The sequence below is a fragment of the Leopardus geoffroyi genome, chromosome B3, assembly GCF_018350155.1.
Source record: "Leopardus geoffroyi isolate Oge1 chromosome B3, O.geoffroyi_Oge1_pat1.0, whole genome shotgun sequence".
NCBI classification, from domain to species: domain Eukaryota; kingdom Metazoa; phylum Chordata; class Mammalia; order Carnivora; family Felidae; genus Leopardus; species Leopardus geoffroyi.
Genome location: NC_059337.1, coordinates 75,284,978 through 75,311,367, shown reverse-complemented (window position 1 = coordinate 75,311,367; position 26,390 = coordinate 75,284,978). Strand labels below are relative to the sequence as shown.

Below are 26,390 nucleotides of genomic sequence, written 5' to 3'. Positions count from 1 at the left end.
AGGCTCTGGGCTGATGGCTCAGAGCCTGGAGCCTGTTTCCGATTCTGTGTCTCCCTCTCTCTCTGCCCCTCCCCCGTTCATGCTCTGTCTCTCTCTGTCCCAAAAATAAATAAATGTTGAGAAAAAAAAATTAAAAAAAAGAAAATATGTAAACTTGTTTCAGCTATATTTTAGGTTTTTATAGGTTTCATACACGTACAAAAGCCTTTTGAAAAGGCTTATTATCTTTTTGGGGTCATATTCCACATCTGTTCTAAAATAGAAGTAGCTGAGGGGCGCCTGGGTGGCTCAGTTGGTTAAGCGCCTGATTGGGCTCAGGTCATGATCTTGCAGTTTGTGGGTTCGAGCCCTGCATCGGGCTCCATGCTGATAGCTTGGAGCCTGGAGTCTGCTTCGGATTCTATGTCTCCCTCTCTGTCTCTCCTCTGCTCGTGCTCTCTCTCTCTCAAAAAAGTAAACATTAAAAAAATAATAATAAATAACAACATAAAATAGAAATAGCTGAACCAAGACAATTTATAACTTACCTAAGATTTAAGTCAACAAATACCTGATTTTAATAAAAGTTTCATCCTATGTTTGCTGGAGAACTTACTCATTGGTTTGTTTTTAATGGTTGATATGTTTGGTCTTTTTTTTCTTAATCCATAACTTCTGTATAAACTTCTGTGAATCACACCCCTCCTTTAAGAGGAGAAACTACTACCTAAGTCATGGTTAAATGACAGAATTTCAGCTGAGTGAATTGAAAGATCCAATTGGCTTTTTTCAATGATTATGAGCTGGGCAGCAGTCTCATCTAACAATAGGAAGTAGCTTCACCAAGCTAAGAGAAAAGGCTTTTAAGGGCAGATAAAGGGCTATGAGAGAAAATTATTAGCAAATAATGAAGTGTTGTTTCAGGCAGATTGTCCTTCTAATGGTATTGGAAGGATCCTATGGAGTGCTGACCAGGCAATTCCATGTTGACCAGTTAACGTTAAGCTTCTGGGGGGTTGAGACAGCAGTTAGATTAGGTATTAAGTCTTGGTTTGCTGAAGTGGGGGGATAGCACAAGCAACTCTGGCGCCTGCCGTCTCCTTTTCAGCATCTTCCACTTTGTTTCACGTATGGGTTTAGTGTTTGCCTCACTTTTCTATCGTCAGTGCAAGTAAAAGAAACATACTAATTTAGCAAGCAGTGCAGAACATAGCACATAATTAAACTGTTTATTTTCACATTGTCTATCCTCATGTGGCTTTGTCCCTATTCGGTTGGAATAGATTTGTCAATTGCCAGTGTTGTCTGCTATAAACAATGCTCCCTAGGCCAATATATTGTTTTCTTGCTTTGCCAACTAGCTGTTGGACACCACAGTGACATGAATGCTCAGAGATTGAGACGTGCCAACAATTTAAGCTCCTTTCAATTCTCTTTCTCTCACAACCCTTTGTTCTTTCTTTGATATGATTAAATTCATTTTTAAGGCCTGCTCGCATTTTGGGTTGATAATCCTGTCATAATCCAAGGAGTACACCCCAGCCTGCCCTTCCTAGTGGTTTATTTCTGCCCATTACTGTGGAGTCGGTACATGGGCACTGAAGAACCAACTTAACTAGTCGTTGGAATTTAAACTTGTGAATGTGGCTTATTTCTGGCAGCTTTTTTGTTGTTGTTGGTGGTGGTGGTGGTGGTGATAGGTTTTTTTGGCTTTGTTGTATTATTTGTTAAAGTTTTGGGATATATGATTGACAATAAGGTTAACAAGTCCACCCACAATATAAATAAACTTGTGTAAACACAGGTCTTGGGGTCTGGGTGTAGAACAGGGTTTGTTCTTTGGATATTAAACCAACAAGAATAATGTGCTTACTGAACATATAAACACGGAAAGAGGAGATGAAAATAGTCTAGATTTATAACTGCAGTAGACGTGAGTCACTGGCTTTGGAGGATCCTGTGAACATGACGTCTCCTACACAGGGAGGGGTAGTATATACAGGAAAAGAAAGCCAACCAAGTCTCATAGTATTTGGTAGCCTGATGGTGGGGAAAAACTCCCTCTTCCCTTTCCTTGAAGAGTTAAACTATATTTTAGGGTTTGTTTGGTTTTTTTTTTTTTTTTTTTAGAGTTTCATATACTTAAAAAGTGTAAGTAAGCCATGACCAGGGGGACTGTGTATGGTTGTGCTGTTTTTGCACTGCTCCAAAGGTGTGTGTGTAAGGGAGCAAGTGCAAGCTGACGTGTGGCTCGTGTTGCATTCACCAGGCCACGGGCACTGGCATGGAGCTGCGTTTGCTCGGAGGAGAAGGGGCCATTTTCTTCTCACAGAAATGGCTTCCGGGCCTTGTCATTGTTAATAGCATTTGCTCCTTTTTCTCACGGCTTTTTGAAAGTGGGAATTTATCGAGTTTCACCTTTGGGATTCCCAGCACCATGTCTGGACTGGAGCTGAAAAGAGGCAGACCAATAATTAGATCTCAATAAAATATATTTTGATATGTCTTCCAGTTCGAGGAGAAACAGTGCACCTCAAAAACAAAATGTTTAGAGGAACACTGTAGTCAGGTCATAGAAGAATAAGAATACTGCCCCGCAGAATTGATTTCTGACCAATTTTCTGGCTTCAAAATCCAGAGATATTTATGTTAACATTTAGGCAAACTTTTTTTAATACATTTTTTTATACATATAAATACACACATATAATTCATGAGCTCATTTTCTGTTTTGTTCACTTCCTTGTTTTCACTCTATTGTGTTATGATCATTTTCCACATCAGTATCTGTAGCTCTGTGCCATTAATTTTAAAGACTATGTGATATTCTCTTGGATGATGCGCTATACTGTATTTAACCAATGAAGATTGGCTATTGATAGATATTGAGATTGTTTCTAATGTTTGTCTCTTAAAAACGAATCTGAAGTAAGCATGCATTTATAATACATACAGGCACACAAGCTCACATCGTTTTCTTCCATTGTGGTAGAATTTCTGGTTCAAGGAGTTCTAACTCAAATATTAATTTCTGTGAGTGAAATTATAATTTCTTCTTAATCCCTGGACCAATCGAGGTGGATTAAAAATGGCATGGTTTACCATTCATAAAAACACATACCTAAAAAGCCTGATTTATAATCTTAAAGCAAACTTTGGGAGATACATTTAGCGGCTATCTTGATTCCATGCTTGGAATTGAGCATGGGAGTGTTTTTTGTAAATCATGCAGTGCTATGCAAACCTCAGTGACTCATTACTAGGGCTCTACAGAGTATCTGCCTTATACTCTCAAAAAATGTTTATAGAGTCTTATTTTATAAATATTTCATTAAATGCAGAGGGAAAACCCCAAAGACAGTGGTACTGACCTGGTTGTATAGCAGAATAAACGAGGAGATTATCAAGAAAACAAGTCCAGGTCCTTGCCCTTTAGATCGCCTCTGTGAACAGGTCCTAGGTACCTCATTTGATGCTGATGTACAGTCCTTGTTTGGAATTTGTCCTTTATGGTATTTCTATGTCTGTCTACAAGTATTTTTCAAATGGAAAGAGAATATTTTTAGCTTTTATTCATATAATTTTTATTTTCCTGTTTAGAAGTTTCTGGTCCCTCAAGGATACTTTTTAGAGGGTTTCTTTTGTTTGTTGTTTTGTTTTTTGTTTTTGTTTTTTTGTCTGGTTGATTGGTCGATTGTTTTGGGATATGACTTACTGATTTAGTTCTGATCTTTGCAAGCCCTGTGAAGTCTTAAATACGAGTTCTTGGTCCACCATTCCCACCTGGTTTCACAACACGCAGCCCATTCCACAGCCCTTGTGTCTGCCATGAAGAACAATGGACTTAACAGTGATTTCAGTTTCCCACTTTGAATGTTACCACCAGATTAAAAGTACCTGTCTATTCTAGTAGTATATCAGACTCCCTCTTTAGATCCCACTAATGCAAATTTTTAGTTTAAAGTAGTAATTGAACTACATGGAAAAATTGGCTGGTGGACTGAGATTTTTATCTGATTTATTTAAATTTTCTACATGCTTGCATGCCATAAAGTGACTGAAATTTTCATCTTGAGAACTATCTTATCAAGGAGTGAAGTCTACGTAGAAATTTTGTATATTTGGTATCAGTAACTCTTACTTGAGTAAACTTTTATAAAGGTAATTTGACCTCCAGTTATCTCATTGTGCTTAATATGTGAAACCATTAAAAAATAGACTTTTCACCACGTAACACATTGCGTGTTTTCTAACTACCAGGTGAAGTTCTTGGATTTTGGAGCAAAATGAACATTTTTACATTATTTTTAGGTTTAGTGATTGCTCGATAACCTCTGATGTGTAACATTTAGTGTTTATATACTGTGGAGATGACAGGAAGCAATTTAACATTTCTCTACTTTGGTGTCAATATTTATAACGTTGACCCATTTCTTGTCAAGGTAATTGTGTTTTCCTGTCAAGACCTGAGGCTTGGAGAAGAAGCAAATACAGTTAAGCTGGAGTTTTATTTATCCTTTAGAATATTACATTGGGCAACATCGACGGACAATTGTGAACCAGATGGGATCGGTACTGGGGCCCTTTTAGGAGGCATCAGAATCATTCATGCTAGAGATGATGAGAATCCTAACAAGGCAGAAGATGCAAGAATGAGAGGGATTCTGATGGAATCCAGTAAGGTTACATCAAATCCACAGGACTTACGGGGTAGAGGGTGGTGTTTGGAGGGGTGAAGGAAGAGGCAGAGTCTAGGTTAACTCTCGGTGGAAGTGCTCAGATGGCAGCTAGATAAATGGATTTAAAGCCAGGAAGGCGGTGGAAGCTGGATGCATGATTAGTGTCCGCAAATTAAAGTTGCATTTGTAGAATTTCAAACACAAAGTGGTAATGATAGAAGTCCTTAGAGAGTAACCTTACTTCTCTTATTTCTAGGTCATTGGAGGTCACCTCACCAGAGTTCACATGCACTAGTAAAGACCAGCCGATTCTCCCCAAAACTCTTCCAGGGTGACATCACTTTCACTCTTTACTTGGAGAATTTTGAAACTTGATATCAGCTTGTTATGAGTGCATCTGCCTCAGGGTCAGGTTATATTAACTGGTTAAAGACAGTGGTGTCTAAAACCAGGGATTCTGGTTATTCACTGCCGATGGGAATATACTACCGTGGAGTCCAGAATACTTGTATTGGCACAGCTAGTGCCAAAATAGGATCAGAAGATTGCATGCTAAACATGAGGCCTAGGGGAGTATGGGTGGCTCAGTCGGTTGAGGAGCATCTGACTCCTGATTTCAGCTCAGGTCATTCCAGAGTCGTGGGATCGAGCCCCGTGTTGGGCTGTGTGCTGAGCATGGAGCCTGCTTAAGTTCCATTCATATTCTTTCTCTCTCTCTCTCTCTCTCTCTCTCTCTCTCTCTCTCTCTCTCCCCTCCCCCCCGCCTCTCTCACACAAATAATTTTTTTAAATAAAATAAAAAATAAACATGAGATCCAAACAGGGAAGTTCCTGAAGTTAGACAAATCTGTTTACCTTGATAATATTAAGCTAAATAGATCACTGTATCTCACCAAAGGAGCTCTTGGTTCTCAGGTGAGAAATACTTGAAGCCTGTAGGCTATACCCCCTGTCTGCATGATAGCTGCAAAGGGAAACTGTGGCTAAGGGCATCTGCAGTTTTAACTTGCTGGAGTCCCTACCACTCTTCCTTATCTCCTGACCACAGAGGACATGTATCCGTTCCATTCCTGGAAACCAAAGACATTAATGTTGGAGTGAGAAACATCTGCCCTGTGTACCCTTTACTCGTGTACGTCAGCTGCTCAGCTCTGAGGTCATAGGAGTTTACAGCTCCTTCTCTGAAGGTTAATCTCATTTCCTGGTTACTTGTGGGAGTGGAGGGCTACCTCCCCACAGCAGCCATGTACTAAGGCAAGTGGATATGGATTAGGTGGTTTACAGCAAGAAGATAAATTAAAAAACCCTGGGAAGGATTAAACTAACTGAGATTAGTTTCTACAATTACCACTTAAGGCAGCCAGCTCCTTTGACTTGCAAATCATATTGTAGGTTGGTTTCTTGGATGGAAAAGCTTTGTAATTATAGCTTATAGAAGCTGTGGACCCGGAAGAGAAAAAAAAAACTTCCATGGGATTGTAGGGGAGGAGAAATAATTTTGCTTCCCCCTTGAGTTCTGAGCTGAGACTGCTATAATAAAAGACAGATTAATAAGAGAAAAACAGAAGTCTATCAGCACACATGCCTCATGGATACATGGGAGATACCCAGGGAAGAATGAGTAACTGAAAATCCTTAGTATTCTAAATCCTTAGAATTCAGGATTAAATACTGTCTCCACAGGCAAAGAGGAGGTAGGCCTCTAAGGGGAGAGGAAATGATTTTTAGGAGAGATTGAGTGCACCCTTAGATGAACAGATGGAAAATATGAGAGTTTGTGAAAAAGTCTGTCCTGAATATGGTGCCCTCTCCTAGTCTCTCCTGTGACAAGAGCCCATCTTCTCTGGTTGATGAAACTCTGGGAGAGGGGATTTATTGAGTTCCTTTTGGAGGATCTGTCTTTAGCAGATCAGGGGAGTTCAGACAAAGCCTCTCCTTCATTTGCTGCTTTTCAGATGCCTTCTGCCCCAAATAATCAAAATATTGAAGTTGCCTATTTTGTGGCGGCATGTCCTGCTACATTCATTATGATGTGGACTAGAATACCTGCGGTCATTGGTGTTGTATTCGTCTTGTTTTCTTACAGTGGGGTCCCAGTCTTGGGCTGGACATTGATTTACCAACAAGATGTAAGACTTGATAAAGCTGCTTGCTTGAATCGAGAGAGAAAATCCTGTTACATGGCTTCCTGTATTCTTTCCGAAGAATACATTTCTTTCCACTCCATACTTCCTTGTTAGGCTGTTGATTTTTAAATTAGGCATCAGGATGGCTGCATGAGAACCAGTTAGAGAATTGTTTAAAATACAAATGCCAAGATTCTAATTTGGTGGGTGTAAAGGAGGGGACCAAGAGTCTGCATTTTTTAAAAGCTTTTTATGCTGAATTCAGATGTGTCCTCAGGTTGGGAGACACTCTTATAGATTCTTGCCACGAAACTGCACAAGTACCCTTTTCCCTTTCTGATTCTTTCCTTTCTGATCCACTGTACCTTCCCATTCCCAGGATGGTGTTAAAAAACATGCACGCATGAGCCACACAGGTGGCTCAGTCGGGTGAGCCTCCAACTCTTAATTTTGGCTCAGGTCATGATCTCATAGTCATGGGATCGAGCCCCATGTCAGGCTCTGCACTGAGCATGGAGCCTGTTTGGGATTCTCTCACTTTCTCTCCCTCTGCCCCTCTCCCCTGCTCACTCACTCTCTCTTTCTCTAAAATAAAAAAAAATTTTTTTTCATTTGTTAAAACAATAAAAAACATGCACACATGCCTGCCATGGCATACACATCCCACAAAATGCATCCAATAATCTCCTACTGGTGAGTTTCCTGAGGGCGAAGCCTATAAATTCATCATCCTTGTAACAATACAGAGCCTTTCGTAAAATAGACCGTGTATCCATATTTAGAGAGTTTCAGATCATGAATGAGGAAAAAAGCCGTGGTAAAGTTGAGTTTCTCTTTTACAAATCCCTTCTGTATGGATGGCTACATTTGCTCAGCTTCTACATGTTCAGAGGGCCTTTTATTTTTCATGCTGTAGCAGAATTAACTAAAACTTTCTAAGAGTTTATTATGATTCAGACCCTAGAATAAGTGATTTGCATGCATTGTTTCATTTAATTCTTTCAACAGTTCCATGAGGTGGGGGAAGATCTAAGTTGTAGTTAGTGAGCTGAGGGTCTGGAATTTTAAGAGATTTATCCAGTCACATATAGGTCTTCAGTGTTGGAGCTGGAATTTGAACCCAGGTTTGTTTTGATTCTAAAACTTGTGCTCAGTGAAGTTCCTGGTTTTATGTTTCCTGGTTTTTGTCATGTTTTGTTTGTTATTGTTCTTGGCTACTGAATATCAGTATAAAAAAAACAACAACAACACAGTAAAAGGTCATTTCCATGTCTTACCAGTTTCTCAAAAGAAGAACAGAATTTTCTAAGAGTTTGGTAAAACAGGCATATTCCTTTTTTTTTTTTTTTCTGGCAGATTTTACACAATAAAATGATAGCTTTTTATTTCTTTTAACCACAGTTTTAGAAAAATGTGAATCCAAAATAGGAAAGCAAAAGCCATAGCACAGTTGGGAAGGCACTGGTCAGAGAATGCCTGGTGAGTTTGGGGATATGACATGCTTTCGGCATTGCTTCTAGAAGGTTGGAAGCTGTTGCGCTCCCACTGGCTCGCTTTCTCACTTGTTCCCAAAGGGTGAGAAGCGAGAGGCTTTTTTCTCGCTCACTTTAAAAATGTCCCTGTAAATGATAACACGCTGCCTGGGAAAGTCACAGGGTAAAATCATGGGGGTGTCGGGGGGACGTTGTGTTTGCTAACTTCTGGGAAATTGCAGGCTATCAGTCAGTGGTCAGCACATTGAAAACCAGGCCCCCTACACTGTTGTCATTATGTTCTCAGCCAGTGTGAGGAACCTGGTGGCAATGAGAAAATGTCATGACCAGAGCACAAACGGATCTGGGTATAGATCAGTATAATATGTAGTGGAGACATAGATGGATATAATAAAAAACAACACTTTGTATTCTTTACTCTTGGTGCCACTAAGAAAACCTGTTCTGTTACAAAATTGAAAGTAGGAGATTTTTTTTTTTTTCTTAACCAGAGGAATGCTCTCTTTAAATATATCTCTTTTCTACAACAGAGTTGCTGATGGGTAGCTATGTTGGTAGCATTTGTGAATCTTGCATTGGGAAGAGTGATCCTATGGTTTTCCCTCACAAAGCAAAACCTTTGATGTAGTCAGCAGTCAACTCCTGGAGAACAGGGACCACGTCTTAAACATTTCTTGTGTCCCTAATACTGAGCCTAGAGATGGCACGTAGTGTTTATTCACCAACCGGCTCAATTTTACAGCAGGCTGACCAACTCTTTGAGCTGCTGTTACCATATTTGGCTGTGCTGTTGACCCATTTGTGCTCTCTCTGAATACTCTCTATATATAACCCAAGTGACCACCCCACAGGCCCCGTCTGCACCTTTAGTTCTGATTTGCTGGTTAAACAAATTTTGCTTAGTGATTAAGACACAGACTGTAACTAGGATGATGGCATAGAAAATGTCTCATCAAGTTGCTGTTGAGGTTTTTGGATAAAAGGGTTAAAATTCAGAATGACCTTGAATATAATGGACACAAATAAGCAGAATTAAGACCATTAAGGAGGTATAACTTCTGGAAAACTAAATATAACATGGGGCTGTATATATGTGAGTTTGGTGGCAGGGAGAGGAGGGACTCATTGTATGAGTCAGCAACATACTGCTTTATCTTCTTAATTATTGGGCACACACTGCCAGTTACCCACAGGAGCATAACATGTGGGCACTGCCGGGTAACATTTCCAAAGTACTTGGCATTAGTCAGACATTTTTTTTTTTTTTAATAGAATTTTCTGTCCACTCTGGCTGGAGAAAAATGTGGAGAATTTGTCAAGGGTCCAGAGCATGGCAACTCTATGCAGAGGAGTGCTGGAAAATAGGACCCACTAAAAGAGGCTAATAAATAAGGATTAATTATTTAGCGTGATCCAAAGCAGCCTAACGGGTGATTAAATTAATGGTCTTCCATAGCATGTATGGTTATTATGTAGAAGATGATATAATTATTTCCACTGTGAATAGAATTAGGGAAATGGATTTACATTAGAGTTAAAGGAGATTTTGAGGCAGCATTAAAGAACTTCTTGATTAAGGATTGTTGGACAGTGGAAAGACTTCTCAACTGGAAATGTGAAACCATGTTTCTTACAAAATAGGAATGGGGGTGCGTACCGCCCTCCAGTTACCATTAGATGCAGTTGGGGTGGAGGTTGACACACTTTCCAGATACGTTCCAGCACGTTCCGTGCTGTCCGTCTCACATCGTATTTGACATTTTCAGCGAGTACCTCAGGATTCCCTTTTGTTTGTGTTTTTCTCAGGTAATACAAATGTGCAGACCTTGCTTTTAATGATTCTGCAGTGCGTTTCAAGCAAGCGAGAGTTTAAACTACAAACCGAAAATTACATCACCTACGAATCAACTTGCTGCTCGCTGTCACAGGAGCCCTAGAATATTGTCATTTCAACTTGCCTTCTTCTTTTTCTTCTTTAGAAAACTCGCTGTGCTCCCTCCTCGACTGTTCCGCAATGAGTGCCAAGTCTGCCATCAGCAAGGAAATTTTTGCACCTCTTGATGAAAGGATGCTGGGAGCTGTCCAAGTCAAGAGGAGGACAAAGAAAAAGATTCCTTTCTTGGCAACTGGGGGTCAAGGCGAATATTTAACATATATCTGCCTGTCAGGTAATGAAAAACAGACCTTAAGAACATTTAAACAGCTTCATTTTAAAGCAGTTAATTCTAAGGTATCCAAGAGCTAGGTATACCCAGCTTTTGCACACATCTGCTCTTCCAGTCATGTTTCCTGTTTCTCTTGATGTCCCCTCTGGTCCTTTTTCCCTAGTGGAACCTCTGTTTTTGATGTTGCTTGGTGTGGGAATGGGAATGAAGTTCAACTTTCAACATAGTTTCCAGTTCATGAAGTGCTTCTCTTAAGGGGCTGACAGACACATTTGTTTGGCCATACTTTCCTTCACTAGTAGGACATTGACAGAAAGTGCATTCTCCTTTAGGACTTTTTGCTTGAGGATAATTCCTGGTATCTGGGTAATTGTCATTACCACCAGCCTGAGTTTCATTGGGTTTCTTTTCCTTAACCGTTTCCAATAATCAGTAATAGTTTGTCTCAAGATAAATATGGACACCTTAGGGAACATGAGAAAGTAGGTGCAGTGCCCAAGTCATTGCTTTGCCTGACAGCTGTCCCTTGTCAGGAAGAGGCATCTGTTCTATTAAGCTTAGAATTTTGTTGGATTATTTTCTTTCCTCTTTCTGCTTGTGATTGTAGAGGTGTGGGACTTCCTGTGGATTCCTACCAAGCTTTTGAGATAAAATCTGGATAAGTTTTCCATGGAGTTGTGGTGATGCTAACTAAGCTGAACACCTGAGGCATTTGTAATAAGTCTGATAATACTTCTTGTAACTGGGCAATGGAAGAATGAAGCTTGCCTTAATTCATCTTTTTTTTTTATTTCCTTCACTTGTGGCTTGGGAATAAAACTTGATTTTTGGACCAACTTTTAGATTAAAAAAAAATAAGATTCTGAATTAGTTTATCAGAATTCACTTCAGTGTGTAGATAGGTTTTTTCCAGAAAGAATATGTAAAGATAATGACAAGACAGTGTCTTAGTTTATAATGAAATGATGACATAGCCTTTTAGTAAGAATGTCTTCTCAGTGGTTAGGAGAAAGCTTTTATTTAAGTGAGTGTGAAAGAATTGACCTTGAATTATTCGTTTTTCTTTCTGAATTCCAAATTAGGATTAGATTAATAAAATTTGGTTATTATTGGAGGACATTTGCATTCCCCTAGTGTGCTGGGTAGTGCTTGGCATTTAATAGGGGCTCAATTAGTATCCAATGACTCAGTGGAAGAAGGAAGTAACCTTTCCTAATACCTTCCTAGTATTGTGTTAATGAGCTTCAGGTCTTGGAAATATTTTCATAATGTTAAATTTTAATTCTAGAGTTTTGTTTGCACCAATAATGAATAGAATGCATGATAATGAATTTTGTTTTGTGTTTGGGCTGAGCTGAATGTGAGCTGAGTATGGGCACATAGTGACTCTAATTTAATTTTATTAAGTTTTATTCCGTATGTGTTTCGTTGAGATTTCCTCTGAAGATGGGTAGTTGAAGAAAAAGTGGATGGTCTAGAAGTCACTGGAGTTTTGCCTAGTACATACCTTTGACTGGAAAAGACGGCAGTTCTGTTTACATTTGAGGCATATGCTACTGTCAGCCTATTTCTGATCACAAAATCTGCAAGAGTGATACAGGGACTCTCTGCCTGCCTCGTCTCAATGAAATAGCAGAGCCGTTTCCCCCGCCATGGGAGATAATGACCTAGACTTATCCGATATCTGCGTTTCCCTTGTAGATTACCAAGACTTTAGTTTTCAAGTTTGAAACGATGAGAATTCCTTTTTCAGAGTTCCATTCTAATGGAGGAAAATATCTTGTTCTCATAGTCTTCATCGTCGCTCTTTTCATGGATTTGAATCACAAGAGGATAGGTTGATAAAGTAGACCTGACAGTTAAGCAGATGGTTTTATGGAAATTGGGGCAGGAGACGACCAGACAACTTTGACACCCAAGTTTTTTGCAGTTTGATTTTTTTCTTATAATGGAGAAAGGAGCAGCCTTCTTTATTTTCTAACTTCCGTGAAGCTTAGAGGCATAAGGTAATGTTTTACCTGGTAAGTAATTAATTCCTCAAATATTTATTAAGTATTTTTTATGTGCTGAGCACTCTAGGTGCCGGGCATGCAGATAGGAGAAAAAAAACTCACGAAGCTTACTTTGTTTGATGGAAAGGAGCAGTAGACATCAATCAACTACTCGCTAAAATAAACATAATTATTAACTGTGAAAAGGCTCAAAAGGAACAATACAGTGATGCGAAAGCATGTGTGAGGAGAATTTGTCCTGGCTGGGAGAACCCAGAGCTGCGAGAAAAGTAGGGCCTCCCTGGTTCTGAAAAGGCATGGTGTGTGTGTGCAGTGAACGTTCCTGGCAGAGGGAAGGGCCACCTCATTAAAAAGACTGCGCCGGATTTTGAGTTGCTCCTTTTCTCCCATGCGGTCTCAGGATGACCCTCTTGTAGCTCAACTCACAGAGGCGGCTGTGAAGTGAAAGCCGAGCCCTGGAATGACAGCCTCCTTCCTGCTATTAGCGTGAACCACCTACGCCTTCTGGGAGGCCAGGCTCTTCTCTTGTGGTTTGGTTGATGAAAACCAGCTATCCCGTTGGAACAGGCAAGATTTGTTCAAATTAGGGCAATGTCTGAAAATAATATTTAACCACTTTTCAAGCAGTATAAAAAGTTTAAAAAAATTTTTTTAGGGGAAGAATATCTCAGCTTTCAGACCTTGCCAGCACATGCATGTAAGCATGAGTGTTGTACATATTCAGTGTCTTTTACTGATTTGTGTGTGTGTGAGCCTGGCAAATTTCAGATCTGAGAGGGTGAGCCTGTGATCCTCAGAGTTATTATTTTCAGAGCAAATTGCATGTCTTTTGGAGGAATCCAGAAAGATGTTGGAGCAGGGGAAGTAAGATGATCTTTCTTGGGTTATTTAGCTGTGATTGTGTAAGGAGAGAAATAATCTCTCCAGTTCATTTGCGGAGCCTTGGAGTAGAATTTGAATGTTTCTCTTTGGACTTCCCAAATGGCTTCTTGGATGGTGTGCAAACATTTATTTACTGACATGCTTTGGTTGATTCGCGTTCTCAAAGCCTGTTTTCCACTTTTTCTTTTTGGCAATGGCTAAAATTAAAAAGACGGACAATACCAAGTGTTAGCAACCACGGGGAGCAGTTTGAACTCTCATACTTTGCTGGTGGGAGTGTTCACCAACTGCTTTGGAACAATTTGGCAGTTTTTTGTAAATTCAAACATGCACTCTGACTCAACGAGTCTATTCCTAGTCATTTACCCAAGAGAAATAAAAAAACATATCCACATAAAGACATGTACATTTAATTTGGTATTTATAATAACCAATACTCAGAACTCAAGTGTCCATCTACATGTGAATGAATAAACAAATTATCTTCTATCTATGGAATACTCCCTAAGAAATGAATTGCCAGTACATGCAGCAACATGGATCGCTCAAAAGCCTTATGTTGTATGAAAGAAAGAAAAGACAACATGCTGTATGATTCTATTTACATGAAATTCTAGAATGGACAGAACTTAAGCTGTAGTGACAGAAAGCCCATGGGTGGCTGACAGGGTTGGGGTCAAGGATTGACTGTAAAGGGGCATGAAGGAATTTTTTGCAATGGTGTGAGTATTCTGTATGTTGACTGAGGTGATGGTTATCTGGGTATGTATCTTTTTCACAACTTATCAAACTGTACACTAAGAATAGGTACATTTTATTATATGTAAATATATCAGCAAAATCTTTTTTTTTTAATGTTTAATTATTTTTGAGACTGAGAGAGACAGAGCATGAACAGGGGAGGGGCAGAGAGAGAGGGACACAGAATCGGAAGCAGGCTCCAGGCTCCGAGCCATCAGCCCAGAGCCTGACACGGGGCTCGAACTCACGGACCGCGAGATCGTGACCTGAGCTGAAGTCGGACGCTTAACCAACTGAGCTACCCAGGCGCCCCTCAGCAAAATCTATTTTAAAAAAAAAACTCTTACAGGGTCACTAGTGGCATGATGGTAAGAATTTATTAACCTTCAGAGTGCCTGGGTTTACTCAGTCGGTTGAGTGTCCGACTCTTGATTTCGGCTTAGGTCACAATCTCATAGTCCGTGAGATCCAGTCCTGCATCAGGCTCTGTGCTGGCAGTGTGGAGCCTGCTTGGGATTCTCTCTCTCAAAAATAAATAAGTAAACTTAAAAAAAAAAAAAAGGAATTTATTAACCTTCTTATGTCTCCAGCCTCCTCCTATAAGGAAGACAGAAACCAGTCCTCTCATTCATACAAATGAGAAATTATCCTACACAGCCTTTTTGAGCCCTCAAACAGAAGCAGCTGTGTGTCAGGGAAATCTGTGCTTGAATCTATATGATGTGAATGTCAGTGCATTCCAAGTTCCTTATCGCACCTGACACATTGCCAAGTACAGACACTATGCTTTGTGTTTAACTAGAAGATGCTATTTAAATTTGTGGCTCACTACATACCTGTTTAGACTATAGACTTTAAAATTTAGAACGGTTAACTCATTCAAAGTATAATGCAAGCCCCACCCCCAAGAATTTCTACAGTTGGTGGCCCCTTCAGTGAAACTTGGGTCTATAAAACTAAACTGGAAACATGCTAAGAAGTTAAAAACCAGTTTATTAGTAGAGGCCAGTTAGCTACTGAACATTGCATAATTTCATGCTTAAAATCTATTTTCCCAGTCCTGTTTTAATTCAGTATATGCCATGTATGATGCTAGCCTTCACATCCATAAATGGATAAAAATCTTTCCTTGGCTGCTACTCATTGTCCCCATGAAAAGGAGTGTGAAGAAATTTCAATTTTTGTGATTAATACCGTCTTTTACATCTTTTGTTGAAACGAGATCTTTATCTTTTGGAAATGATTTTAGATGTTTAGAGAGCAAAATTTTCTTATTTAAAAAAAATAGTTCTGAATGAACTTTGATGAAATAATTTATGTAAATGGATCCCTGTGGAAGGTAGTTACACGGGATAGGAGCCTCGAACCTGGCAACACTACTCTTCATCTCCACGGTTGCCAATCCTACATGTTCCTTAAGAGTCACATTGGGAACTTGTCAAAATCCAGATCTAGGTGATATGGCAGTAGCACCAGCAGGGAGTGGTAAAACTTACTGTATTTTGAATGTGTGACCTCGAAGATATTGAAACCAAGGTTGAGAAGTTTCGTTATATTGGGGAGTTCTACTCCGGGTTGTCTTATTGGTGTGCTTGACGTAACAATACATTTTTGCACTCCACTCTATCCAAAAAAGTACTTCTTGGCCTTGCGTGTTTTGTAACCATGTTCAAACCTCTGAATTTTTCTGGGCTTCGGTTTATTTACTTGACAAATTCAAAGGTTCCTTTGGGTTCTGAGGTTCTAGGATTCTGAACCCGTTGGAAATTTTTACCAAATCGGATTCTTATTTCATACATGGCATGTAGGGAGAAATTCAGGCTGCTAATAAACCAAATGGACACTTAGAGCATTGATGAGGGTTCGAGACCATTCTTTATAGGTTGTTATTGGAATTAGGGTAAGCAAAGTTAATTTTCAGCAGTCTGACATAGAAAGAAATTCTTTTCACCCACTTTCTAATTCTGACAGGATCTCATCTCAAGGTCTGTAAATAATAGGAAAGAGAGAAGGGAAGAATACAAGACGGGTGAAATTTGACCTTGATAGAAATGGTTTCTTTACGAATGGTGAGTTAACTTTCCAACAGTTTTTTATCCAGGAAAACGAAAAAATTCACTCTGAACTCAGAGGTATACAAACATATTCACAGTAAAAGAAGAAATACAAAACAACTACAATAATTATATATTTATAATTCTGTGCTATAGAAGTAGTACATATTACTAAAACTATGAATCTTTTAGAAAATTATGTAGAAAAAAATAAAAATCATTAGTCTTACATATATTATTTATTGTCATTCCAGTTAATCCTCACAGCATTCTTACCAATTAGGTGTTAGGTTCTTCATTTCACAGACGAAGGAACCAGTGTCATCAGAAGTCATGCCATTCCAGAGCCACCATTTTGGAAGTAACAGACTGAGAAATCCACCCAGTCCTTATTACCCCAGTGGCCATGCTCATACTGCCATAGTACCTCATTTCTGCTGACTTAGGTCACGAGGGGGTGTGGTGTAGAGAGGACCGTGTTTTGTTTTTTAAGTTTATTTTTTTATTTTGAGAGAGAGAGAGAGAGAGAACCAGTGGGGGAGGAGCGGAGAGAGAAGGGGACAGAGGATCCAAAGTGGGCTCTGTGCTGACAGAAGAGAACCTGATGTGGGGTCCAAGAACCGTGAGATCATGATCTGAGTCGAAGTCGGATGCTCAACCGACTGAGCCACCCAGGTGCCCCAAGAGGGCCGTGTTTTAAGAAGCAGATTCCTCCCTAACCCTTCAAAACTGGTAAGACATTGAACACTTTTGACCTGTAGTCTTGCTATAATTTCTGAGGTTATTGATTAATAGACTCTCCTACATTTGTAATATGTATCAGAAGTCTCTTCTCTCATTATTGTAGAGATTTGACATATAAATCCAGCCCTAAAACTTTAAGTAGCTCTGGAAGACGGTGCAATATAAAAGTTATTTCTAGTGCCTTACGATTCTTTCTAGATCCTCTTTTATTTTATAAAAATGAAGTATCCTCTGATATACTTTATATTGAGAATTTGGTTCTTCTGTGTGTGTGCATAGACACATTTGATTGAAACATTTGTAACAACAATAATCCTTGGGTAAGTGGAGTTAAAAGTGGAGAAATGGTTTTCTGAAATGTCTTCTGGCCCAGTAGATTCTGCCACCAGGTGTTATTTATAAATGACCTTCAGTGTAGAGGCACCTGGGTGGCTCAGTCAGTTAAGCATCCACCTTCGGCTCGGGTCATGATCTGGTGGTTTGCGAGTTCGAGCTCCATGTCTGGCTCTCTGCTGTCAGCACAGAGCCTGCTTTGGATTCTCTGTCTTGCCCCTCCCCCTCTTGCTCACGTGCTCTCCGTCTCTCTCTCTCTCTCTCTCTCAAAAATAAACATTTTTTAAATAAATAAATGAATAACCTTGAAGATAGCACCTGCCATGCACCTATCATGATTCAGTGCACGATACAATTAGATCGGCACCAAGCCCCCCTTTGAATTCGTGATAGTAATCAATACTAGTAGTAGTAATGGTATTTATTGAGTTCCTATAACAGACATGGTTCTTTGCCCTTTATATATTCACTCACTTAATTCTTACAGCAGTGCTACAAGGTAGATAACAGTATTGTCTTCATTTTGTAGATGAGGAAACTGAGCATTTAGCAGTAAATTAGCTTGCCCGAGATCATCAGCTTACGAGTTACCAGACAGGGATTTGAACCCAGGGAGTGTGATTGTAGGTCTGTATTCCCTTAGCCACTGAGAGAGAGAGTGTAAGAGTTACGTGAGAGAGACCGTCCCAAACCAAACTTCTTTTCTTACCCTCCTCACACAACTTTAAGTGATAATCGTGTCTTGATATCACTCTGCTTCCCTACAGGTTTAGGCCTCGGTCGGTCTTGGCTGGGTGGTGACAATCCCATAGGCCAATAACTGGACTGTTAATAAAGCCTATCGGAATGACAGCGGGTGTATTTGACTCTTAGAGAAGATTCATTCCCCGGGGGAATTCTGATAGGCTCCTGACAGAACACTGCCGTGTAGGAACTTGTTTTTGTTCAGTTATGTAATAGAAAAAAGTGGATGCCTTAAAAATTTTTTAGAGCTTCCTTAATGGTTCTCGAGCTCTTCCTGTGAAAACTGGGGGGAATAATATGTGTGTCTTCTAAAGCCTGGTGAATAGGAGATGCCAAAAATGGGTAACTAAGCCCTTCACGGGTATTATCTCACGTAATCCTCACGACAGTCTTGTGACGTGGCTTCTGCTTTGCAGATGAACCAGCGGAGGCTCGAGGTGGGGGTGAGTGCCCCGTGCAGGGCGAGGCGGCCGGAGAGCGATGGACTGAGACACACTTCAGGGCCCATCTCCCTCCAACGTGGGCATGCTTGTGAGTCTGTTTTCTAGGATGGGGCTGGGTCTGAGAAACAGAACTCTCCCCTTCCTTAGAAACAGTGTGGCAGCATTCCTTGATTGAGCAAAGCGTTTTCATCTCTGAGGGTTTAGAGGCTGAGCTGTCAACCACTTGAGCTTTTCTAGTGGTTTAGCACGCCAACGGAGTTTTCTTTTTCCATTCTCTCATGTATGCGTTCCAGTACTAAAGCCAGATGGAAACAAGGGAAAACTCTTGACAGAGGCTAGTGCCAAAACATTTCATTTAAAAAGGAAACTCCATCTGTGTGCTCTCCTACCACACAGCCCACTGTTAAGAGCAGGAATTTCACAGCTGATTCCATCATGTTCGCTTTGGTGAATTTTGACTAATTGCAAAGGTAGAGCAAGCGTTGGTTAGGGGGGTTGCCGACTGAGGCAGCTCTCCTTCTAGAACGTGGCCGGCAAGGCCCTGTGTACCTGGCAGCCGCCGACCAAGAAGGCAGGGTTGTAATCCATGCAGATGCATTCTTTGTTGGTGGCGCTTGTTTCAGTTACCGCTTTTAGAAGTTAGCGCTCTTGGCTGTTGTATTGCAAGTTGAACATCATCAGGATTTCATTTGTCAGTAGTTGTAGTCAGAGGCGCTCTGGGATGCTACCAGTCACTGTTGCTTCCTGTTTTCTTCTAGCCCAAAACAGCTACAAACCACAGGCTTAGGTGTCAGACTGACTTAGGGTAAAATACTGCTTGTATTAGCTCTTTGAGACTCAATTTTCTCATCTGTAAAATGGAAATTATATATATCCGTCCCAAGGGCTTTTTGAAGATTAAACTGAGCTATATATGTGTGTGTGTATAAGGCCTGATACATGGGAGGCCTTCAGCTTTATGAGTAAATTATCTTGTCAAAATCTTGTCATTATCGGGGCGCCTGGGTGGCTCAGTCGGTTAAGCGTCTGACTTCGGCTCAGGTCATGATCTCGCGGTCTGTGGGTTCGAGCCCCGCGTCAGGCTCTGTGCTGACAGCTCAGAGCCTGGAGCCTGTTTCAGATTCTGTGTCTCCCTCTTTCTCTGACCCTCCCCTGTTCATGCTCTCTCTCTCTCTGTCTCAAAAATAAATAAATGTTAAAAAAAAATTTTTTTTTAATCTTGTCATTATCTTGTCATTAAATGGGACATCCACTGATTCTTGCCATACAAAGCTAATTCATCTGCAGTTTAGAAAACATGTAAATATATGTCAATGACAGACTTCTGTGACCCATGTCAGGTGAGACAAAAACCACATGAAAAGCCCAGATTTGCCTTGGCGGCTTCCTCCCTCCTTGTCCATAGGTTTTTCCCTTCCCCTCCCCTCTTTGTCCCACCCCTGCTAGGGATCTCAGTCATCCTGACTCCCGATTTCTCAATCAAGGCCCTCTTAATTTCCTATGTTCCAGAATGATTCTGCACGCACCCCCTGCTAGAAATGGGGGCTGGGAGGCAGTGCACATCACACTTCTGTTTCTGAGAGTCTACAGACTTCCACTCTGATTTCGTGGGTGTTTGTGACATACTGGACATACTGGATGCTGAAGTGGTTGTGTTCAGGCCTCTTTAGCCAGCTTTGTGAGGAATTAGAACTGGCTCAGTTGATGGAGTCCCTGTCCCTGAAATGGGAGATGTTATTTTCCTACACCTATCTTCAGTGGATCAAAAGACAAATTGAAACAAAATAAAACAAAACATTCTCTGGGGTCAGTCAAGTGCACTTTAAGCAAACAGCAGAAGTGGGAGAGGCTGGTACAAACGCCTGTGGACCCAGCTTTTGAGCCCAGATCAGGTTCTTATTTGCCCAAGTCCTTCCTTACCCGTCCTTTAGAGAAAGAACAAACACCAGTGGTATTCGTATTCCAGAATCCATCCCAGTTACAGTCACACTACGCCATATGCAGAATTTCCCACAAGAAACTATAAATAACCACAAGGGCAGTGAGGTTTCCAGGTTGTCTAATCCCATGCAGAAGAAACGACCAGTTTCTGTGCTCTGAACTTGAGCACATTTTCCCCGCCCCTGGCTTCCCGGGTCATATTCCTAATAGCACTGAGTATTGCTGGGTTGTTTTGTCAGTTTGCTTTCTGTTTACCTCCCCAGACTGCCAGCCCCTAGAGAGTAGGGGCCGTGTTGTAGACGTCTCTCTGTCTCCGGTGGAATGGATAAGCACCTTGGCGGGAGTGGGGGTCGGGGGGTGTGTGTGAATCAGGCGACATTCTACTCTACTGAGACTGCACCGTGGACTCACTTTCTGGGGTGGAGCTCCAGGCTGTGAGGCCACACATTTACTCTGGGTTTTACCAGCTGGAACTGGTTTGACTTTTCTTTTTTTTGAACTTGCTCTTGTTATTCACCCGAAGATGCTGCCAGGTGGGTTTTTTTTGTTGGTTTTTTGGTTTGTTTGTTTTCTTTTCCCTCTTGGAATTCATCAGGTAACTGAGCAGGAATTTTTATTCTACCTATCAGCCCAGTTACCAAGAAGAAGATACAGATTTCCCTGGTTTATTTAGACTTTTAGAATCATACAAAATGAACAATTTATAAATGATTCCCTTGTAATGTACAGTGGAAAGCTATTATCTCAAATTTGTGAAGTACCTGAGTGTTTCTCCTGAAGAAAGTTCATATTACAGAGGAATAAATGACCATTTAATGGCACTGAATATATCAAAACTTTCTCTGAATGTTCTTTTCTTACAGGACTCGTTTTCAGTTCTACATTTTCTTAAAAATGGCTTTCAAGGAGAAAACGGGAACTGTTTTTATTAAAACTCTCTCTGAGGATATTCATAGTGCCCTCCCCCCACACATATACCCTTTTAGCTCAAATTATTTTTCAACCACCACACGTGGGTCCCGTGGGGCCTAGGTTGTAGAACCTATACCCAACTGCCATTTCAATGTGTGTATTCAGTTTAACAAATTACACTGTTCTCAGAAGCCTATCTTGATCCTTGAGATCTAAGAGAATTGAGGACAGCCCTCTCTGGTTTTCCAGCTAATATGAGTAAGCAGCAGTTATATAAGTTTTTATTCAAGTCCGAATCCTTTCTGTCTTGCAGATAACTAAGAGTCAACTATGTTTTTGGATCCCTGAATGTTTTTAAGTATATTTCTCCCAATAAATGTACATGTGTACATTGTTTTACTTTATCAGAAACATAGAAAGTGCCCCTGATAAAAAGAAAGAAAGAAACAATGAGGGGGGCAGTGCCTGGGTGGCTCAGTCAATTAAGCATCAGACAATTCTTGATGTTGGCTTGGGACATGATCTCATGGCTTGTGAGTTTGAACCCCTTGTTGAGCTCTGTGCTAACAGTGTGGACCCTGCTTGGGATTCTCTCTCTGCCCCTCCCCAACATATGCTCACATGCACACGCTCTGTCTCTCTCTAAATAATCATTTTTTTGAAAAAAGAAAAAGAGTGGGAAAAATAACGATTTTGGCTTTTTAGCTTCATGGTTTTTAGTATTCTTCCCCCTTATAATATTCTGTTTTGTCCTCTCTTTTTCACTTAGCACAGTAACAAAATTTTTTATTATCCAGTCTTTGTAAAGATAATTTTAATGGATTTTTGAGTGCCATAGAGTATTTCTCTATTTATCTGTTGCTGCATATTTATTTTTTCAATTTTCATAGTGAGAAATAAGGAACTTGGTCTTGCCTTTTTTGTTTTTTGGGTTTTTGTTTTTTTTTTTGTTTTTTTTTTTTTGTTTTTGTAATACCTATCTTATAGGTGAGGACGTTGAGAATCACACAGATAACTTGTTAGAGGAACCATGCACATCACCAGAGAGTGGTAGAGGGACACTGGAACCTCAACACCATGCTCTGCTCAGGGTTCTGTCATGGACCATTGCGAGCTTATTTCAAAACCCAGATCTATCAGAAGTCCTGAAAAGTAAAATATCCTATTGCACTTTGTGTGCTTAATGGCTGGTTAACCATCCCTCTGATATTTAACCAACTTCTAGATCAAGTTCTCTTTAAGGCACGTGTGATGACTACTTCCGTTAGGGCTAGAGCATTATTTGATTTCCATATGCATTTATAGGTCTACACAAGTAAGTGTGTGTGTGTGTGTGTGTGTGTGTGTGTGTGTGTGTGTGTGTGTGTATTTGCAGAGAAAGAGAGGATGAAGGTAGTCATCTTACCTAGAGTCAGCCCTAATGCCCCTTAAAAGAGGAAGTTCTTCATCTTTTTTGGTCTGGTTCACTTATGAATTCATCAGACATCTTCTATTGTTGTTAGGTGAGGAATGGGAGAAGTGGTAAATGTCAACCAAAAGATACACATGCTGTTTTTCTAGGTCAGTGCATTTCATTAATGATTCACATTTGGCATTATATCAGATCACACATTTGGACCTACAGAGCAAATAGGCTGAGGGAAATGAACTTCTTAGGAAGTTTCTTTTAGAACGGTGTAATTTTATGTCTAGAAGGATCTTTAGTCATCCCCAAATCAAACACCAATGTTCACATGGAAAATGAAGCCCAGAGGGGGTGGATGGCTTGCCTGCTATCGTGGAATGACTACAAGAAAGTGAAAGAAGGAAAGCCATGTGCTCAGACCTTCTTGCCAGTGTGGTTTTTAACCTTGGGGCCCATTCTGATTGAAGTGGGTTAGATGAGAAAGAGATGGGCTTCATGGTTACGCTGAATTTGGGCTACATCTCCGTGCCATTCCTTCTTATGTCACTACGGGAGCAGTTTGTACCACGAACTCCTGGAAGGAGCCTGTCGGCTGCGGATCAGGCAGGTGGCCATGCCTCTTCTGGGGTTTGAATGTCGCAAGAAACTGGCATGGGCTCAGCCGTAAAGGCCAAGTGTTTAGTCTTACCCTGCTTCTCTGTCACTTCCTACGGGCATGGGGATCCATCAGGTGGACAGTGTCCAGTGAGAGTGTTTGAGGGGAAAGGCCGAAATGCCATTGTCTCTGAATGTGGTACACCACCTGATTGACTGGGTTAAGAGATGAAAACGATAGCACTTCCATTTAAAATATTTACATATTTTCATAATATTTAAATATTTACATAATATTTACATATTTACTTAAATATGTACATATTTATTTAATGTGTACATGTTCGCATAAATTAGAAATATGTAAATTCTAATTTACATATTTTGTGTATGCTTATAATCGCCATAATATTTTAGAACAGTAGTCCAAGCGTGTAATTTACAGATATGCATATACTGGAAGTTAATACTTCTTTGTTTTTTATGGAGAGAATGTGTAGTTACAAATGGTTGGAGAGCCCCAGGTAGAGTCCTGGGGGATGGAAACCTTTGCTACAGTAATAACGTCTTACCAATGGACTGCAATCTGTTCTAAAATCTCTAGCTTTTGGAGGTCGTTGCCCAAAGCAGTGAGCATAGAACTGCCCGTTGGAATCCGCCTCAGCCCCACTCCCTGACCACCAGCCACCTCTAGTGATTCCATGGCTTCTGCAAGGTAGAGAGCCAGCCAGCTGCTGTGTAAACTAAGTGTCCTAACAGACGAGAAGCCTGTCACAGTGCTTAGCACTTGGTGGTTGTAAGTGAGAGCCCTCCTTTTGGAACCTGAAATGTGGCCAAAACAGTTATTTGTTTCACTTTTAATACTAGGTTTGATTTGGACCAGACGTAAACATTTGTGACTTGCTTTTAGTCCACTGACATCAGGTCGGGACTGGTTTATTTAGTTCTGAAGCTTCTTGGCCTTTTGTACTGTTTAAAACAGGGAAACCTACATTTCCTTTCTGGACCTGATATTTATTGATTCATCCAGGGGAGCCTTGTTCTTTGCTGATAAAGCAAAGTCCAAGTTCCCCTGTGAGAAGTTCTGTTGGAGCTAGTGCATTTCCTTTTTTGTACATGAGTGTTTTTCTTTGTCACTGGTTACACTTCATATATAAGAGTCGTGCAGACCATTTACTTATGGCACGGCTATGCCAACCTTCTTTGGGAATGAAATTTTTTGAACTTAACTTCAAATACCATACTAGGTCTGCAAAAGACATTCAGATGAGCCACATCTTACATAAAGATAAGCATAAATTACAACACCCCCTTTTCCATGGAATTTGGAACTATTAAAAAGATCACTTTGGATTTCAGAAATAACCCAGCTCTGAGATCAGGTCAGATTTTCTGTGTGTGTTTCAGAGGTTATCGTTACATCTTTCTGCATTTCTCCTCACTTCATATCCTATTCAACTACTATTAGGTACTAATCTCCTTTGCTTCTCAGAGACTCCTTTGCAGCCCATCATGGTTGGCCACTGTTCCCTCGCTCTGAAATCACTTTCTCTTCTACCAACACGGTTCCTCCAGAGTGACCGATCTGTTAGGAGAAAAATAGTCCCATCTACAAAAACTTTGAAAGATTGGCATGTCATTGGAACACCTTCTCTGAGGGCATTTGTGTTTGCAGAAAGTGGCATCCCCTCTAAAGCTGGTGGTAGTGGTCCTAGTAACACGCAGAGCATTTATAGAGCAACTACTACCACCCATTATATACCTTGTCAGATCATTGTATCTGGGGTTGCCACACGCAACTGATAAATGGTAAACATCTGGGCACCCTGTTTTGATCATTTCTCCATAGTGTTTATTTCCTTCTATATCTGTTGGAAGCATTCATTTGTTCAGTGTTGATACGTAAGGACTCTTGCTTGGAACCTTTTTCTATGGTGACAGTTTTTACCTTGAATTTTAGAGGTCAGCCTGCTAAATGGACTTTGGTGTCATTTAACTTGGCTACTGTTGGTTTTTGCATTTTAACAAACAGTGTTAACAGCAAAAATGCAACTTGACACTTAGGAGACTTCCATAACTCATTTTCATAAATCAACGTACTAACCAAGAGCATTTCACATCTTGAATGCCTCCTTCAGTTTCAGAAAGTACATTTGTGGTGGGGTTTTTTGGTTTTTTTTTTTGTTGTTGTTGTTTTAAATCACTGTTAGCCAGCCTTCCAGATAAAATTCACTGGCTTTAAGACTGTGACATGATAGGGATCTTATTGCCAAGACTTTTCTACATAATATTTCAAACTCGCTTCCTTCCAAAATCTAATTTTATTTTGAGCTGCAGTTCAACTCTGAATGTCGAAGTCAGAGAAAGAAAAGGAATCTTCTTCTCCATAAAATGAGTTCTTTGAGTCTGGGCTAGAAAGACTTTGCAGGTCACAAGCAAGGAGAGAGTTTTGCAGAAATGAGTTTAAATTTCCCTCTGGCCAGTTTTATTTTTTGCCTAGAGGTAAGAAGAGGATGGTGGTACTTGAACCCTTTTGAGGATACAGCACTTGGCATTATACAATGTAGTTTAGTGTCATAAATACTTTGGTCTGTGCAGTCTTAAACATGGGATTTGGACTGGAATGATTTACTTAGATTGGTGAGTTGGCCTACTCTAATTTTAGCCTAATCTCATGAGCCCAATTAGAACTTTCAAGTTTTGCTTTTATGAGAGATGCTTCGGAGAGCATCATTTTCCTAAATGTCTAATGGGTCTTGAAAAGATGAGAGTTCTGTGTGCTTGCTGGCAAGTCACGTATACCGTATTGGTGAGAAGTTGCAGAAGCCCTTCTATGAGGCTCTCTTTTGTCATATATAGAGTAACAAGTTGGGAAGACGTAGGCCCAGAAGTGGCCAATCAAGTGATAGCTCCGTGTACATAATCTATGCTTCTTCCATATCCAGGATCAAAGTGATCAGAAGTAACTCAGCTTAAGGGCAAAGGCTTTGGAGACAGAAAAAAAATGTGGCTTTGAATCTGGGCTCTACTGACTAGGTATGGGAGCTGTATAATCTAGAGAGAACCTTCTGAGCCTCAGTTATCACTTACACAAACTGGTGATTACAGATATCTGTCTTGGAGGGCTATTGTGAGAGCTGAAA

General features: G+C 40.4%; 1 protein-coding gene across 3 annotated transcripts in view; it reads left to right on the top strand.

Moving 5' to 3' along the window:
* Positions 1-26,390, top strand: part of STXBP6 (syntaxin binding protein 6) — a 254,021-nt gene that overhangs the window by 69,718 nt on the left and 157,913 nt on the right. For all 3 annotated transcript variants that reach the window (XM_045450578.1, XM_045450580.1, XM_045450579.1), the window contains exon 2: positions 10,257-10,445. In XM_045450578.1, coding sequence (XP_045306534.1) covers positions 10,292-10,445 — 154 coding nt within the window. In that variant the 5' untranslated portion in view covers positions 10,257-10,291. The remainder of the gene's footprint in view (positions 1-10,256; positions 10,446-26,390) is intronic.